This window comes from Rousettus aegyptiacus, unplaced genomic scaffold (assembly GCF_014176215.1).
Source record: "Rousettus aegyptiacus isolate mRouAeg1 unplaced genomic scaffold, mRouAeg1.p scaffold_m13_p_10, whole genome shotgun sequence".
In the NCBI taxonomy this organism is placed as follows: domain Eukaryota; kingdom Metazoa; phylum Chordata; class Mammalia; order Chiroptera; family Pteropodidae; genus Rousettus; species Rousettus aegyptiacus.
Genome location: NW_023416285.1, coordinates 996357 through 1012253, shown reverse-complemented (window position 1 = coordinate 1012253; position 15897 = coordinate 996357). Strand labels below are relative to the sequence as shown.

The 15897-nt window shown below is 65.5% G+C and overlaps 1 protein-coding gene across 2 annotated transcripts; it reads left to right on the top strand.

Annotated features, from left to right (window-relative positions):
• The first annotated feature begins 352 nt into the window (after nucleotides 1–352).
• MXD4 (MAX dimerization protein 4) lies at nucleotides 353–14545 on the top strand. Of its 2 annotated transcripts, XM_036227407.1 has the most exons (6): nucleotides 355–547; nucleotides 659–758; nucleotides 4206–4235; nucleotides 9740–9854; nucleotides 10762–10924; nucleotides 11349–14545. In XM_036227407.1, the coding sequence occupies exons 1-6, from the start codon at nucleotides 484–486 to the stop codon at nucleotides 11504–11506; spliced, it is 630 nt and encodes a 209-aa protein (XP_036083300.1). In that variant the 5' UTR covers nucleotides 355–483; the 3' UTR covers nucleotides 11507–14545. The 2 variants fall into 2 exon arrangements, with proteins under 2 accessions (XP_036083301.1, XP_036083300.1); XM_036227408.1 differs by lacking the exon at nucleotides 4206–4235 and having other exon boundaries at nucleotides 353–547.
• Nucleotides 14546–15897: the final 1352 nt, after the last annotated feature.

The following is a 15897-nucleotide window of genomic DNA, read 5'->3' as shown; positions in this document are numbered from 1 at the left end:
GGTCCGCGGGCCCTATTTTACATAGACCGCTCTGGGCCAATCGGCGCGCGGCGCCTACTTAACATGCACGGCGGCCGCCAGTCAGCGAGCGCGGGGGCCGGGCCACCACGTGCTGTTGCTAAGCTCGGGCTTCCAAATTGTTACTAGCGCGGCGGGCCTATCCGAACCGAGCTTCGCATCTGTCAACATTCTCGGCCCCGCCCGAGGCGTTCTGCTGGTTTCCATTGGCCCCGGCTTGACCAGCGCCCGCCCCCAGAGCCCGAGTGCCCGCCCCCATTGGCTGCGCTGGCCGCCACTCGCCCTTAAGTGTCAATTTGAGGGCCTGAGGCGGAGGGTGGCGGCCGAGCGCACAGCGAGTCCGCGGGAGTCCGGGCAGCGGGGCCGCCAGGCGCGCGGGGCGGGCGGCGAGCGGAGCCGGCCGGAGCGGGCCGGGCAGCGGCCGCCGCCGTCCCGAAGCGCGGGCTGGCGCGGGCGGGCCGTAGGATGGAGCTGAACTCCCTGCTGATCCTGCTGGAAGCCGCCGAGTACCTGGAGCGCAGGGACCGAGGTAGCGCCTGCGCCCCTTTGTGCGCCGGGCCGCGGGCGGGCGGCCGGGCGGCAGGGCAGCGGCGGGGCCGGGAGCGGGCCGGGGCCCGCTGACCGCGCCGTCTGTCCGCAGAGGCCGAACACGGCTACGCCTCGGTGCTGCCCTTCGACGGCGACTTCGCCAGGAAGAAAACAAAGGCAGCCGGCCTGGTGCGCAAGGCCCCAAACAACAGGTACCGCCCCCCGCGCGGCCACCCCCGCCGGCCCGGGACGTCCTTCCCCGCGAGCGCCCTCCCCCGGCCCCGGTCCGCGGCCGCCGCCGCGCCCCGGCGGCCAGCCTGGAGGAGGAGGCGCGGCCGCAGCCCCGCCCAGCCGGCCCCGTCTGCGCCGTCGCCATCTTCCTGCGGGCCGCGCCTCCTCGGCCTCTCGCGTAAACAGTGCCACGCGTACAGCCCGGCTGCCCGGGGTCTCCTCCCGCAGTCGCTCCCCGCCCCCAACTTGTTCTGGACTTTTCTGGGCAGGAAAAAAGTTGTCAGTGGGTGTTGGCTGGCGCCTCTTGGGTCCGGGGAAACTGAGGCTCGGTGCAGAGCAGTGCTGGGTTGCCTGCCCTGACGGCTGCTCACGCGGGTGGATGGGCAGCGTCTCTCCGACTGTCTCCAAGGGTCCAGCCTTGCTGCTGGGCTGAGTCCCCCCACTGCCAGTGGCTGGACAAAGAAGGCACGCAGAGGCCCTGCCCTCGGCCCCAACTGCTCCACGGTGCCCACACTCCTGCCCAGCCTCCTGACAAGTGAAACTCGTGGGACAAGTGTAGGAGTCTCCTTCTTTGGGACAGTGGCCCTTCTTAATGGGGTGGGAAAGGGGTCACTCAGTGGCTTCTCCCGGTGCCAGTAACACTCCTCTCACCTTTCCCCAGGCGGCAGAACCCCCGAGGGTGTGGTACGCATCCCTGGGTGGGGACTGGGTACCCTCAGCTAGGGCTCCTGTGGGGTTCCACTCTCCTGGCCGCCATGAGGACCACAGTACACCTGGCACTGTCCAGGGCCCACTTTGGGCCTGGACAGTGTCACCAGGCTGGGAGCTGCTCTGTCGGGGGGCTTCACGGGCCCCTTGGCAGAGGGTGCAGCTCATTCCTGTGGCCTGCCGGTTCTCGGGAAACAGAAAGGCTGGCACAAGGACCCACCTTCTGTGACGTCCTGGGCCTGGCAAGGACTCGGTTGTCTCCATCTGCACTGCCTTGGGTGTGCCTCTGAGTCCCAGCCTCTGGTCCCACACCGGGGACAGTTTGGGGAAGGACAGGCGTGTGGGGGGAGCATCACGGCCTCAGGCCTCCTCAGTGAGCTAGCCAGGCCCCTCTGCTGTAGGCTCTGGCTGTCTCAAGTGTCCTGCCACCAGGGGAAACTCCGGGTGCGACCTTGGACTCCCATGGCATGGGGCACCCAAAGCTGACAAGCAGTCTCAGCTGAGGCTCCGTGAGCGCCTGCTCCGGACTGAGTGTTGTGCGCATGTGCCGACAGTCACCCAGCCCTGTGAGGGGGCTGTCACTGTAACCTCCATTTTAGGGCTGACAAAACGGGCTAAGAGGGGTTCGACTACTTGCCCGGACCACCCTCCAACCTCTGGGACTCCCATTCCGAGGCGGGGTCCTGGCTGCCCACATTCAGCCAGGGCAGAGACCCCGAGGGCACCGATGTGGGACCGCGGGCCTCTGGGCTGGGGTGCACCTCCCTGCTGCTTCTCTGGGCAGAGCCTGACTCCCCCAGTGCCTGAGGTACCCCAGGCTCACAGAGATGCCCCTTGAGGCTGCACCGGCCCAGCCGGGCCTCAGCCAGCCCAGACTGGGGCGAAGGCAGACCGGGGCCCTCACCTGGCGGGACAGTCCCACGCCTGTAAGGCTTCTCTGTCCCACCGGGGGGGGGGGAGGGGGGCACAGCTAGGCCAGGGCGAGGGGACGGTGGCGGGCAGTGGGGCAGTATGCACGGGTTGAGGCGGCAGCCGAGAGGCCTCCAGGGTGCCAGCAGCGGCTTTCAGAGGCAGCCGTCAGGCCCCTCTGCGGCCGGGGTCTGTGGGGAGTGGGCAGAAGGTTGGCTGCCTCGAGATGATGAGGCGAGGGGCAAACCAGGCAATGCCAGGCAATGCTAAGTGTAGCCCCGGCGAATGCATCCCACATCCCCAGGCCACCATGGGCAGCATAGCTTACGGCAGGGCACTCCTGGGACCTGTGTCGGGACTGGGAGGACTCCGGGCCCTTCTCCAAGCTCCGGCTCTTTCTCCAGGGTGGGGTCCAGGTCAGCTTGCAAGGGGCTGGGCGCATGGGCTCCTCTGCATCGTAGGACACTTGCCGACCCCTGCGTCCCTCAAGCGGGCAGACCTACAGACCCATACCACCGGACTGTGGTTCAGGCCAGGAAGGAGCCTGGTGGCAGTGCCCCCTCCTGGCCCTGACGGGTCCCGAGGCTGTGCGCTCAGCCCACGTGACCAGCAGGTGCTTGAGGGCCCTGGAACCTCAGTCTGGAAGACGTTCTGGCGCTCCACAGGGAGGCCCAAGAGGGACCGCCCCGGTGGGGAGAGGGGCGCCTCGGGCCCCAGTTGGCTGTAATGGGGCCACAAACCATGGCAGGTGGCAGAGGCTGGCAGGATTGGCGTCTCCCAGTCCCAAGTCCTGGGAGCAGGAGAGAGTGAGGGCAGCAGGCGGACGTCAGCAGAAGCTCCCGGAAGGGGTGAGGGGCACAGGGCTTGGTCCGGTCAGGCCCTGAGGGTGGTCTGGCCCTCCGCTCACATGGGAAGCAGTCAGGGCGGCCTGGGAGCCTTGTCTGGCCTGAGAGGTCCCCGCCTGCCTTGGGGGTGACCTGGAAATGGGAGCTCAGCCCCACTTCCTGACTGCCCTGCAGGGCGAGCACTGTGGCGTGGCTCCATGTACTTGGGGCAGGGGGGCAGGGCCGGAGCAGTGGACAGGGCCATGGCCTCCAGAGAGGCCGTGCTCAGGCCTAGGGTGGCCGCTTGCTTCAGACTTTCTGCCACCCACCAGTCCAAGAAGCATCCGAGCCTCAAAGGCTCCCTTATGGCTGGAGTTTCACGGGCTGGCTCTGCTCTGTCCCTGGGTGTCCCCACAGGTGTGATGGGCTGTGGTCGTGCAGGCGTGTGGGCCTGAGGGGGTGGGGAAGGCGCTCTGGCCGGCGATGCTGGGGCAGGACCGCCTCGTGTCCTGAAGCCCTGGCCTCTGTGCTCACGTGCTGTTGGCCTTCTGTGCCAGCCTCTGTGGCACAAGGGCATTGCTGGCCTCGGGCAGCAGGGAGCGGAGGAGGCAGGTGGCCCAGTGCCCAGGCAGCCTCGGGGACACAGGGTGGACCAGCCCTAGGACTGGCCACCGCGGCTCCTTGGGCCTTGCCTACCCCTTCTGGAAGGGGGCCCAGACCCTCCTGCTGGCCAGGGGCCCCACGTGCCTCACTTGGCGAGCCGGGTGGCCCTGGGTATCGCTGGATGTGGATGTGCCTCTGTGTCTCCTGCCCTCGTCACTTGGCGTGAGGTTGGCGGCTGCATTCTTGCCCTAGCCCTCCCCATCCTGGACAGCCCTGGGGCCCAGACCCTCCGCACTGGCCTGCAGATGCCCGGGCCCTCAGCGGGGCCCGCGTGCTGGTGGTCAGGCTCTGGAGTGAGCTCCGTTTTTTTCTCTCTCTAAACAGGTCTTCACACAATGAATTAGAAAAGCACAGGTAAGTGTCCCCCTGCCCTACCCCCAGCCCCACAGGAGCTGCCTGACATGTCCACCCACTCTTGCTCTGAGGAGCTGTTGTAGCCAGACCCCTCACCCCTTGTGTCCTGGGCATGGCTGACTGTGCTGCCAGGCTGTGCCCTCGTCTGGGAAAGGGCCAGTCCTGGAGGAAGTGGCCCAGCTCTGCTCTCAGGCCCTCTCGTGCTGGGAGGCAGGGGTGGGGGCTCAGCCCGGAGTCCAGAGCCAGCTGTGGGTTAGGGACTTGGGACAGGGCCTCTTGCACAGTGTGGCACGTAGGGCCAGCTCCCTGGAGGAGGTCCACATACTTCGGGGCACCTGAGCCTCCTTGGGAATGAGATTTTAGCCCTCGGGATGCTGACCTCTGCCCGGGGGGGTTCAGCCCTCTTGGCCTGGCCCCCCATGCCCCGCCTTCCGAGGAGCTGCTTGCTAGAGCCTTGTCCGGGGGCAGTGAGGAGGGTGGCCAGCCCCTGGCCGCGTGGTCCCGGAGGGACACCCTGGCCCAGGGCGGGATCCAGGGGAGCCTGCTTCGCGTTCACCCGCTGGCTGCAGGGCCAGCGCCACTCGGCCCGCCTGGGGGAGGGGACTTCGTGAGAAGCAGAAAGAGCAGCATGGTCACCAGGGAGTCTTCCTGCTCCAGCTCTAGTCACCCCGGCCCCCACAACTTTCACTGGTGGGCGTCCCTCCCTGGCTGGCCCCGGCTGGGCTGCTCTGCGCGTGGGCCTCACTCGGCCCACGGGCACTCTGTGACCGTGCACCAGCTCTGCAGTGGGGACGAGGCCCTGGCGAGCTCGGCCCCTGCGGCAGGCACCCTCGAGGCTCATCTCTCCAGGTGGTGGGAGCTGTGAGTGGGTGTGGTGGCCCCACAGGCAGGAGCCCCGATGCCAGGACCAGGGACGGCCCCAAGGGACACCGGGCGGGAGCTTTCTCCTGACCTTTGCTCCCGCCTGCGAGGTGGGCCCGTTCTCCCCTCCCGGGATTGGAGTCGGGGGATCTGCGTACGAGTCGAGCCTTCCCGGCCTGCGCTGGCGCAGCTTGGAGCTTGCCCAGGTCACTGTGTGCTCCCCCGCCTACCCCCACCGCAGCGCCAACTTCCGCTCCCCTGGGATCAGGCCTCTGCCGGGCGGGCGCTGGATAGGGACAGAACGCCGTGTTCTCTAGAGGAGCCGCACTTCCTGGACTGGCCCTGTGTTCGGGGGTCTCCCGAGGCCACGGAGGTGGGGCAGGTGCAGGAGCCCAGAGAGCCAGGCAGCCACTTGGTGGTGCTCTGGGCAAGGCTCCCTGGGGGTGGTGCCTGGGAGAGCAGCCCCTCGATAGCAACAGACAGAGGGGATGGCGTGGGGGAGGGTGGGTGGCAAGGGCATAGCAGCCCTTCGAAGGAGGACAAGGGCTGGCCTTTGACAGCTGCCTGTCGTCCCTGGACTTGGCCTCGGACACCTTCTCCCAGAGCCTGCCCCTAGTCTGGGCCTCACAGGGCCCTTAGGGTAGGTGGGCAGCCCAGGCTTTGGGAGGGTTCCAGCCAGTGCAGAGGCCTCTGTTGTTGCCTGGCCACTCTGCCAGCGTGGACATCTTGAGGAGCCCACAGGCCTGGAGCTTGAGACCCTAGTGGGAACCTTGGTCATGGCTGTACCTGTGGCTGCCCAGTGCTGACACCGGATGCTCTTGGCCACTGGCCACAGGAAGGGCTGTGCGCTGTCCCAAGGAAGGAAGGAAGCACCTGGCTGGGTCACCCGGCCAGTCTCCAGGGAAGCAGGCCCTGGACATCATCTTCCCTGGAGGTGTGCCCGCCTCGGGCCTGGGGGACTTGTTCTGAGCGGCCTGGTCTGCCCCAGGCCACCCAGCCCAGCCCTGTCCCCACCCATCCCCCACAGACAGCAGCTTCAGTGGGCCTGCTAAAGCCAGTTCTTGGCAACCGGTGCTGGGGATGTGGTGGTCATGAAAGCCACGTGGTCCTTGACAGACTGACTCCCCTTCCTGCCCATCTCCAGCCTTGAGCTTTTATGTGTGCAGGAGATGGGGCCCTCAGTGCCCTCTGGAGTGGCAGGGGCCATCCCAAAGGCTAGCCCAAGGCCCTGGGTCAGGCCCCCACCCTGGCACCGAGACGGCTGTCCAGGTCTGGTGGACCGCAGCCGATGCAGCCACACATGGCCTTTGTAAAGCTCACAGCAAGAAAATGCAGGTGAGCCCGAGAGAGGGGCTGCCCTGCCCCCTGTCCCACCCCCAGTGCGCTTCCTTGTGGCAGCCAGGCCAGGGGTGTTCAGAGCGCGGAGGGTGGGACCCTGCCCCTCAGGCACTGGGGTCTGGGCCCGGCTGTTCTGTGCCCTTCTCCGAGAGCAGGGCTCACAGTCAGGAGCTAGGGAGGGCCGGTGCCGCGGGGGGGCAGGCCTGTTAACACTGCTGCTGTGGTCCCCAAGGCAGCTTCTGCCTCCTCCGTCCACAGAGGGTGCCCGCAGGAAGTGCTAGGTTTCCAGAGCTCCCGGGAGTGCTGGGGACAGCCACAGGGCCCTGGCGGAGGGCCTGGGCGCTGCCGCCGCCTTGGGGGAGGGCTTCGTGAGAGCCCAATGTAGCCCTGGTCTGTGGAGCCTTGGCACCCCTCCAGCCCAAGGAGGGCCCGGGCTTGCCCGCTCCCTGCAGGGACGGCACACTGGGCCCAAGAGGGCGGGGACCTGCCCAGAGCCCTACAGCCAGCCCCTCCGGGGCTGGGCGGGCACATGTCCGGTGTCAGGCATGGCGTGGGCGGAGTCCGGCGGCCTCTGTCTCTTGAGAAGCGTCCGCTTGATACGGTTTCTGAAGCAGACTGTTCGCATTTGGCACGGTGCTCGTGGCCCTCCCCTGTGCCTGCCCCGGACCCGGCCTCCTCCACGCGGGTTCTGACGCGGATGAGAGCGACCCGTTAGCCTGTTCCTAACTTGCCGTGTCACCGCGCCCCGCCTGAGCGCTGTCCGCCTGCGGCCCCGGGCCGCCCTCTGCCTCCTCGCCCTGGCACCCACGCAGGACACGCAGCCTCCCTGCGGGGTCTCGGCCCGGCTCTCTGGTTAACCCCGACGGGCTGCGGTGAACGTCGGAGACACAGGTCTTTGCGTGTCGGGGGGTTAGTTTCATGGGACCAAAATCCGAGAAGTAGACGTGCCGGCCAAGGGTCTGAGTCGCTGCGATGGCCCTTCAGGACCGCCGTCCGCCAACGAAGGCCGAGGGGGCCCGCGCGCTGGCCGGCCCGGCACTCGCTCGCTGCTTTTCACTTACGCCCGGGCTGGCGTCTCCTCGGCGAGTTCTCATTTCCCGGGAACGGCGAGGCGCAGTCCGTGTTGTGTTAGATCAGCCGTCTGTGTTCTGCAACCTGCCTGTTTGTGTCCTTTGCCGTTTCCACATCGAGATACTCCTCTTTTTATTTTTGATGTGTATGAACTCAAAATGTCATGAATACTAACCGTTTGTCTTCTGTGTGTATTGCAAATATTTTTTCACTGTTATTTGTCTCTTAGCTGTGTTTTTTCTTTCCTGTACAAATGTGTCTTTCTGATTGTAAAAGTAATGTGTGGTTTTTTAGCATAGAAAACCTGGAAAATACCAAAAAAAAAAAAAAAGTACAAAGCCAAAGAAATAAACGTTGCCAACTGCCTCGCCCGGAGACGCACGCCTCCTGCCTTTCATTGTGTCCTGCTGCGTCTCTGTGTGCGTCTGCGCTTTATTTTTTTAATCAGTGTTGGGTCACTTGTCACATAGGTAGTTCTGTATGCGGGGTTTTCCACTGAACACTCGTGATGAGGAAATGCAGAATGTACCAAAATGGTGACATCGTTGGTAGTCTCTGGGTGGTGGAATTTGAGGGTCCTTTTTTTTTTATTGCTGATTTGCATTCTCCGATTTCTCACGAAGACCACTGAGTGTGTAGTTAACAGTGGATGGTACCAGCGGCCTTTGGCTGTGGAACGCGTGGACCGGGGAGCCTCGCTTGTGCACCAGGCGGCTGGCGGTGCCCCATGGCGGAAGGGACGGGTCTCTGATTAGCGAGCCCCTCCTCGAGCACAGTGCTCTGCTTCTCCGCCCAGCAGCCCTGGCCCCGTCCTCCGCGAGTGTGGCTCTCTTGGAGGCCATGAGGCCGAGGTTCCCAGACTGGGGGTCAGGGTCATGCGGCGGTGGCCTGCGACTTGGAGGCGTGAGTTCCGGGCCCCGCCATTGTGCCCCTTTCCCCAGTCCCGTGTCCATGTGGGGTACAGACTCACCTCTGAAGATCCTCCCTCCTCGAGGCAGAGCTCGGGGCCTGGTTCGCTCGTGGGTCCCCAGGCCCGGCTCCTCGCTGCCTTGCGGCCTCGTGGCCAAGCACAGCCTCTGTCTTGGGGCCTAAAAGGCCCTCCTGAGGTCCACCTTGGTTCACCAGGAGAGGTTACAGGATGTGAGCTGTCGATGGGGAGATGTTTCATCAGCAGGAGGGTGCTGTATGGATGTGGGTGACAGACCAGGCCCCTGGGTGGCAGTGAGGTCAACCCTCCTGCAGGGGGGTTCTTCCCTGGGCTTCTGGCACCCGTGTCTGGAGGAGGTGGCCTTCCCTGCCTGCCTTCCTCCCGGGGTCTCTAAGGCCAAGTGAGCCTGGGTTTGCTAGCAAACCTGGGAACGGAGGTGAGAGGTGGGCCCACCAGTATGGGAACCCCTGGGAGGGGCACGTGAGGCTTGGCCACGGCAGGGCAGCCCTGCCCCTGCCCCCTCCTCGGACTTCAGCCTGTGCAGACAGCCTCAGTGGACCGCAAGGGCTTTGGCACCCTGTGGCTGCTGGGGTGCGCGGATCCTGTGGGACGGCATCACGGTGGCCAGAGCATGCTTTGGGGGTGAGCTTTGGCTGCCTCCATTTCTACCCACCTGCCCTCCCGGACGCATGAGCCAGGAAGGGCAGACACCTCTGCGTCTCGTGGGTCAAGTTTTGTGGGAAACCACGTTAATCTGCGTGGACTTGGGGACAAAGTCTGGAAAGAAGCGGTTTTCAAAGGGTCCCAGCCTTGGAGGGGGCAGTCCTTGGCCCTCCTTGACCTGGAGGGACTCATGTGTCTGGGGTGACGCGAGTGGCCGTGAGCACCTCGTGCTTGGGAGGGTGGTCTCTGGGAGCAGCCTGACAGTGCCCCGTAACTCCTCCACCTCCTTCAGGCTTCCCCCAACCCACACTCTACTGGGGAGGGCGGTAACAGCAGGGTGAGCTGGGGCTCTTGGTCAGTGCTGGCTGGGTGCTCTGAGGCCCTGAGGACCTGGGGGGTTGGCTGGCCACACAGGCCTTGGCCATCGGGCCTCTTCTGCGGGCACCAGACTGCTCCAAGGGCCGGGGAGCTGCCAGCCACATGGGAAGGGGCCTCCAGACAGGGCCCCTCGGCAGGTCTGTGTGGGCGTCCAGCTGGCCACCCTCGCCCTCCCGCAGACCTCTGGCCCGCGCTGCTGCCCCCTTCCCCGCCCCCACCCCGGGCTGGCCACCCGGCCTGATGGTTCTGTCTCTGGCTCTTTCAGACGAGCCCGACTGAGGCTCTACCTGGAGCAGCTCAAGCAGCTGGTGCCCCTGGGCCCCGACAGCACCCGCCACACCACACTGAGCCTCCTGAAGCGCGCCAAGACGCACATCAAGGTGAGTGGGGCCGGCCCGCTGCACTGCTCAACCAGCGCGGCCCCATGTGTCCCAGAGAGTGACCAGAGAGCCCAGGGCGGGTCGGGGAGCCGCCCAGCAGGCACCTAGCCGGGGTACAGCTGGGTTTTATTGGGTGGAGGTGGGGCTGCGAGGTGGCAGTGCTGGGGGAGGGGGAGGTGAGTGACAGGTCACCCTCTGGGAGGCCAGTGGGAAGTGGGCATGGGGGGGAGGGGGGCGTAGGGTGGGGCGGGGTCCTAGGGCCTGCCAGTGGGGTGCGGCTTGAGCAGGACCCCAAAGGTCTGAGCATGAGACTTGCTAGACTTGGTGTCTTGAGATACTTGGGCCAACCAGGGCGGGTCTTAGTCCCTCTCGAGGGGCCCCGGGTAGGGCCCCGGGGGCCTGCACCGGTGCGGCATCCAGAGGCAGCGAGGCTGGGGCTTTGAGAGAGGCACGGCCATGCCCCGGGCCCTCCCAGCGCAGGCCAGTCTTGGGGCAGGGGAAGGTGAGGAAAAGGCCGGGGCCAGCCGGGCCGGTCCGGGCGGACGCAGTGTGTGCAGGGAGCAGCCACCATGGGCAGCACTGTCCTCTGGAGGAGGGGGCGCCCAGACCTGGGACGTGCTATCCCAGGGCTCCCGGCCCACATGTGACTTGGCTTGGCTAAGCTGGCTGGTGACCGTAGGCCTTCTGGAGCTGGTCAGCGGCCACCACGCACTGGGCTGGCGGGTGCACCTAGTGTAACAACCTGGTGGGGTGAACCAGGGGTGCATCCAGCCTTCGGGGCCCGCAGGGACTAGGTACACTGTGGCCCTGGGCTCAGGCTGGGTGGAAGATGGGAAACCTGCCCAGGCCTCGGTGCCCCTGTGGGGCAGGGGGTGGCCCCAGGCTCACAGCGTCCCCCCAACTCCAGAAACTGGAGGAGCAGGACCGCCGGGCACTGAGCATCAAGGAGCAGCTGCAGCGGGAGCACCGCTTCCTGAAGAGGCGCCTGGAGCAGCTGTCCGTGCAGAGCCTGGAGCGCGTGCGCACGGACAGCACGGGCTCCGCCGTCTCCACGGACGACTCGGAGCAAGGTGGGGACGCGCGGGCTGCCCTGGCAGGTCCTTGCTTGGGCATGTGCTCCCTGCAGCCCCGAGGTGGGAAGCTGGGATGGTGGGGTCGGCCAGGGAGGTGGCCTGGGGGAGGGGTGGGGATGACAGTGAGAGCCGCAGGCGGCAGATGCCCACATGACCGTGTGTCCCCGGCACTGTCTGAGTGCCCTTTGCACGGGGACAGAGTAATGAGGTGAGCTGGGGAAGACACGGGCCAGGTGATCTGTGCACACGAGGGCCAGAGCTGGGCTCAGTCGGCCAGTGTGCTTCAGGGGCCTCAGGCCAGGAGCCCTATCCTGGCCCCAGAGCCTCTGCTTCCTCCCTGAGGGGCAGAGACCCCCCAACTTTGAAGGGAACCCCGCGGGCACGTTGCAGTGCCCAACGCCATCCCCTCTGCTCTCCCCAGAAGTGGATGTGGAGGGCATGGAGTTTGGCCCCGGTGAGCTGGACAGTGTTGGCAGCGGCAGTGACGTGGATGACCACTACAGCCTGCAGAGTGGTGGCTGCAGCGACGGTGGCTATGGGCCCCCCTGCCGGCGGCCTGGCTGCCCTGGCCTCTCGTAGGCCTGGTGCCCTCAGCTCCTTGGTCCGCTCGCCCGCCCAGCCAAGCACGTCAACCCTCCAGCCCTCTCGAGCCGCTCCATGGGCCCACTGCTGTGCCATTCTGGAAGCCCCAGCCACCAAGCTGGGCCGCCTGCCTCCGCCCGCCTGCCCCTCCCAGCTGGGCAGGGACCCCAGCATGGGGCGGGCCCAGCTCCCAGGTCCCGGAGCCCAGCGTAGCCGCCCACGGTCTGTCCTCAGATTCCTAATCATTCCAGAAGTATTAAATGTCATTGCTGCAAACTCGGCGGGCTTAATGACCACTGCGGGGAGCTCGGACCCCGGCCCGGATCCCACAAGTGGACCGAGGAAGGAAGGAAGGAAGGCTTGGTTCTCCATCCATCCATCTGTCCATCCATCCGTTGGTCCACGTAGGCTCCTGAAGCATGGACAGAGAGATCTGTGAAGGGCAGGACTCGGGTGAGCACGCTGGGGCTGGAGGGCCGGGAGGGGCCTTTGCACCTCTCGGTGTCTGGGGGCAGGGCTGGGCTCCTGGGCTGGCCAGGTCACCCCACCCCCAGCTAGGCAGCTTCTGCTCTTAGGTCCCTCAGATGTACACGTGCACGCGCCTAGGCACGCCCACCTGCACACGCACACATGCAGACACGCATGGTCACCGGACCCAGAGGGCACATGCCCCAGGGTGGCTGGCCTTCCCGGGTCACCCGGGCAAACGCTAGCCCCTGCCTGTGCCCAGCTCCCCCTCCCACCCCTGGCCTCCTGCCCAGTCTGCACAGGGAAGGGGTTTCTCCCAGCCAGGGCTGAGATGCGCTGGGAGCCGGACAGGTGGGGCCACTGCGTCCTCAGGGGGCTTTCTCGTCTCCCTTTAAAAAAGTCAAAAGCCAAAAAAAAAAAAAAAAAAAAAAAGGCTATATTGCCAAGCAGCCCAGAGCAGGGCTCCTGGGAAAGAGGCTTTTCCAAAAGACAGAAGAAGCATTTTTAAGAGAGAAAACAGCTCTAAAGATTCCCGCCAAGTGCCGTGCGCCGCCTCCGTTTCCTGTACGAGATTTTTGTACTCTATTTTCCTAGCGTCGTTGCGTCCTTGTGTGCTGAGGGGTGGGAGCGACCCAGCGTCTCAGGGACTCGTCCGTCTGTCACCATCGCCCAAGTGTGCCTTGTGTCCCATGTCTGGCCCCACCCCGACCACCACCACCAGCATCTCCCTTGTGGCTCACGGGGTTCCCTGACCTGCCCAGCAGGTACCCTGCTCGCCCCCCCTCTCATGGGGCAGCCCGTCCAGCAGTCGCCACCTCCTGGGGATGGGCGACTGCGGGCCAGGTCAGGTGTTCCGACACCCAGCATGAGGAGCCACGACTTGGCCCCTGGCATCGCCCTCCCCAGTCCTCGCGGGGCCTGCTGCATGGCCTGGCCTCCTGGTCCAGGGCCTGCTAACCAGACGCGTAGGTTCTCACTTGTGCCCAGCTCGAACGCCCCCGCCCCCGCCCTGGGCGAGGGCTCCTGGTCTCAGACATAGGCATCTGGTGAAGACGGCACTCGCCCCGGGGGTCAGGCATGGGCACTAGGAGGCTTCTGCCTTTCATTCTGAAGTCCCGGTCCCCAGGGACCACACAGCAATATTTCAGTGTTGGGCTGTGCGTGCCGACCCACACAGTGTCTGCCTTTCCGTCTGGTGCATTGTAAACAGTTTCCCGATTGTTCTTCTTTGGACATGCCAACAGTCACCCCAGGGTGGGTCACCTGAGGCAGAAAGGGGTCCCCCGAAATAGCTCCAGCACAGAGTCTGCCCTGCAGGGGCTCAGGGTCGCAGCCGAAGAGCAGGGGGCGGGACACAGAGCGGGAGGCTGTCCTCTTGCTGGTAACCGTAAGGAAAGCTGCACTGTGGGCATCTCCCCCCAGATCCCCTGGGTGCCCAGGGGCCCTGCCTGCTGGAGCACACCCCCCGAGCATTGCTTACGAGTGCCCCGCATGCTCCGAGCAAGGCAGGAGCACCCGCGCCTGACATGCGGTTCCAGGGGACACGGTCCAGGCCCTGGGGTGGCCTGTGCTTGGAATTCAGGCTTCAGCTCCCCACCCCACCTCACCCACCTCTGGCCAGCAGAACCCCACCTGGCGACCAGCTGGGGCCCTCGGCCCACCGTCCTGGCAGCTGTACTGTGGCTTTTCAGGCCATGGTTCCCATATGGGCCGGAGAGTTGGCCTCACTGGCCATCCAGGGGTGCTGTGGTCCCAGACACTCCGCCCCCCGCACCAGCAGACGCGTGAGGGGCAGCCCTCGGGCCAGGGTCTGGTGCTAGGAGTCACACGTCCATTCCCCGCCGTCCGGCTCTCTGCCAGCTGCGCAGGTTGGCTGTTGCTGGTGGCCACAGGGCCCAGGGCACCCTGTCGCGGCTGTGGATTATCAGGAGCACACTCAGCTGCTGGGTCTATAAAAAGCAAACGAGACCGGAACAGGGTCAGCAGGGGTGCCAGCGCCTCTCCGTCTGCCCTCCCACGCCCACATGAGCCACTGTGGCACTTGGTGGCTGAGGTCCTGGACCCCCAGGTTCAGGCTTGGGTCCCCACACTCCAGACCAGAGGCCGGGGAGGCTGTTCGAAGGCTGCCGCCCAGGGCCCTGGGCCGCCTCTGCAGATTGGGCCTCGGAGGTGGGGCATGGGGAGGGGGCCAAGCCTGCTTCCCCGAGGCTGCAGCCCGGTACCCATGGCGCCCTGAGGTCCTCGCTCTCCTTTCTGCCCCAGACAATCCCCACTTGCGGGCGAGGCAGGCCGCCCTCACTCCGCACCCCCTGCTTCGCTCTGGGCCAGGCGGCCTGGTGTCCCCTTCCCCACTGCTGTGCGCCCAGGACCCTGACCCTGGGCCACTTTGAGGGCACTAAGGCAGGCTCAGTGCCAGGGTCTGGGGCCACCCAGGGGGCCTGGAGTTGGCCGAGTGGGCACATCGCAAGGTCCCCGTTGGAGGGAGACGGGCCACCCACCCGCCTGCTCACTGGGGGGGACGTGCTGCACCCTCTGTCTTTGTAACGAAAATACAGACTTTATACCTCACCCCTCTGGCTTCCAGTTCTTTCCATCGCTGTGTTCGACTCTCTCCTCATGGTCTTCTCAGGGAGCCTGAGTCCACTGGCGGTCTGTCGGCCCTCTCTCCGCTGCCCATGGCCTTTGCGCTCTGGGACACCCAACGAACCATGGTCCTCCCACACCTGCTGGCTGGCCACCACTGAGACCCCTCGTCACAGCTGCCTCCCTGGATAGTCACACCTGGAGTCTGAGATGGACCCCCCCCCCCCCACGCACACGCCTGCTTGGCAGCCAGCAGTTCTTGCTGTGGGTGTTGAGGCTTTGCCCCAGGCCCTGGGGCTGGTCACTGCCTCTGGAGGACAGCTTGGTTGTGATGGTGCTCCAGGTGTCCTCGGGGGTGCCATTGGCCTGCCTCTGCATGTTCTGCACGGCGGCTGTTGGCTCTCTGGATGCACCTGAGAAACCCTCCTTGGACTTGTCCTCAGTGTCCCCAGAACGTCCTGGTCACGGCCTCTGCCTCCGGCCATCAGGACCTGTGCTGTGGGGAAGTGTGTGAAACAGTGGCCCCAGCAGGGACCATGGTGGGGGGAATGCCCACCTGGAGTGGCCAAGAGGTGGGCGGCCAGACAGGGCTGTCCTGGGGACCAGCACTGCCCCTGGACACCCGGTCATACCTCCCCCGAGGTGGTTTGAGGGGACCTGCAGGTGGTCTCTGTGTCTGTGGGAGAGGACCTGAGCTCCCGGCTCTCCTGCAGCAGCGGGGAGCCTGTGCGAGCCCCCTGGGGGCACCCGAGAAAACCCAGAACACAGCTGGGGTCCATATATAAGGTGGGCCTTGAATTCCAAAGGTGCCGTGACTTAAAGTCACCACCACTCTCACTGCGCCCCGAGGGCCCCAGGTGCTCTGCGAAACGCTACGCATGTCAGGTATCTCACAGGAGGGACACTGGAGCTGGAAGGTACCTGCCCTCCTCAGGTCACCTGCCGAAGGGTGGAGGGCCCGGGGCCCGACCCTGGTCCTCAGAAGTCCCTCTCACCAAATTCCAGGCCTGGATGGCAGTAAGTGCCCACGGCGGGACACCTTCCTCCGTCTTCTCCTCCTGGCAGCAAGAATGACCCCAGGTGTCGTCACCTCCAGGGTCAAACCCAGGTGCCTTGCTCTTCATCTGCTCTTACACCTTCAACCCAACCCCCTCCCCCCTGGCCTCCCACAGCCCCTCCGCACGGACAGACCCATCCTCAGCCCGCGGCTCAGCCCTTCCTCCTCTGAGAGCTGGGCCCCGAGTCTCCCGGGCCCCTTCCTATCACATTTTTCCTGGGATTACAGCTTCCCAAACTGGGTGCTGGGCCAATCTGGACTAAGCAGCAGCAGGGCCCTT

Excerpts from the sequence above, each read along its gene's own strand:
- MXD4 (XM_036227407.1), top strand. The coding sequence starts at position 484 with ATGGAGCTGAACTCCCTGCTGATCCTGCTGGAAGCCGCCGAGTACCTG. Across the intron at positions 759-4,205 it reads CGCAAGGCCCCAAACAACAG|GTCTTCACACAATGAATTAG; the intron begins GTACCGCCCCCC and ends CTCTCTAAACAG. Across the intron at positions 4,236-9,739 it reads AATGAATTAGAAAAGCACAG|ACGAGCCCGACTGAGGCTCT; the intron begins GTAAGTGTCCCC and ends TGGCTCTTTCAG.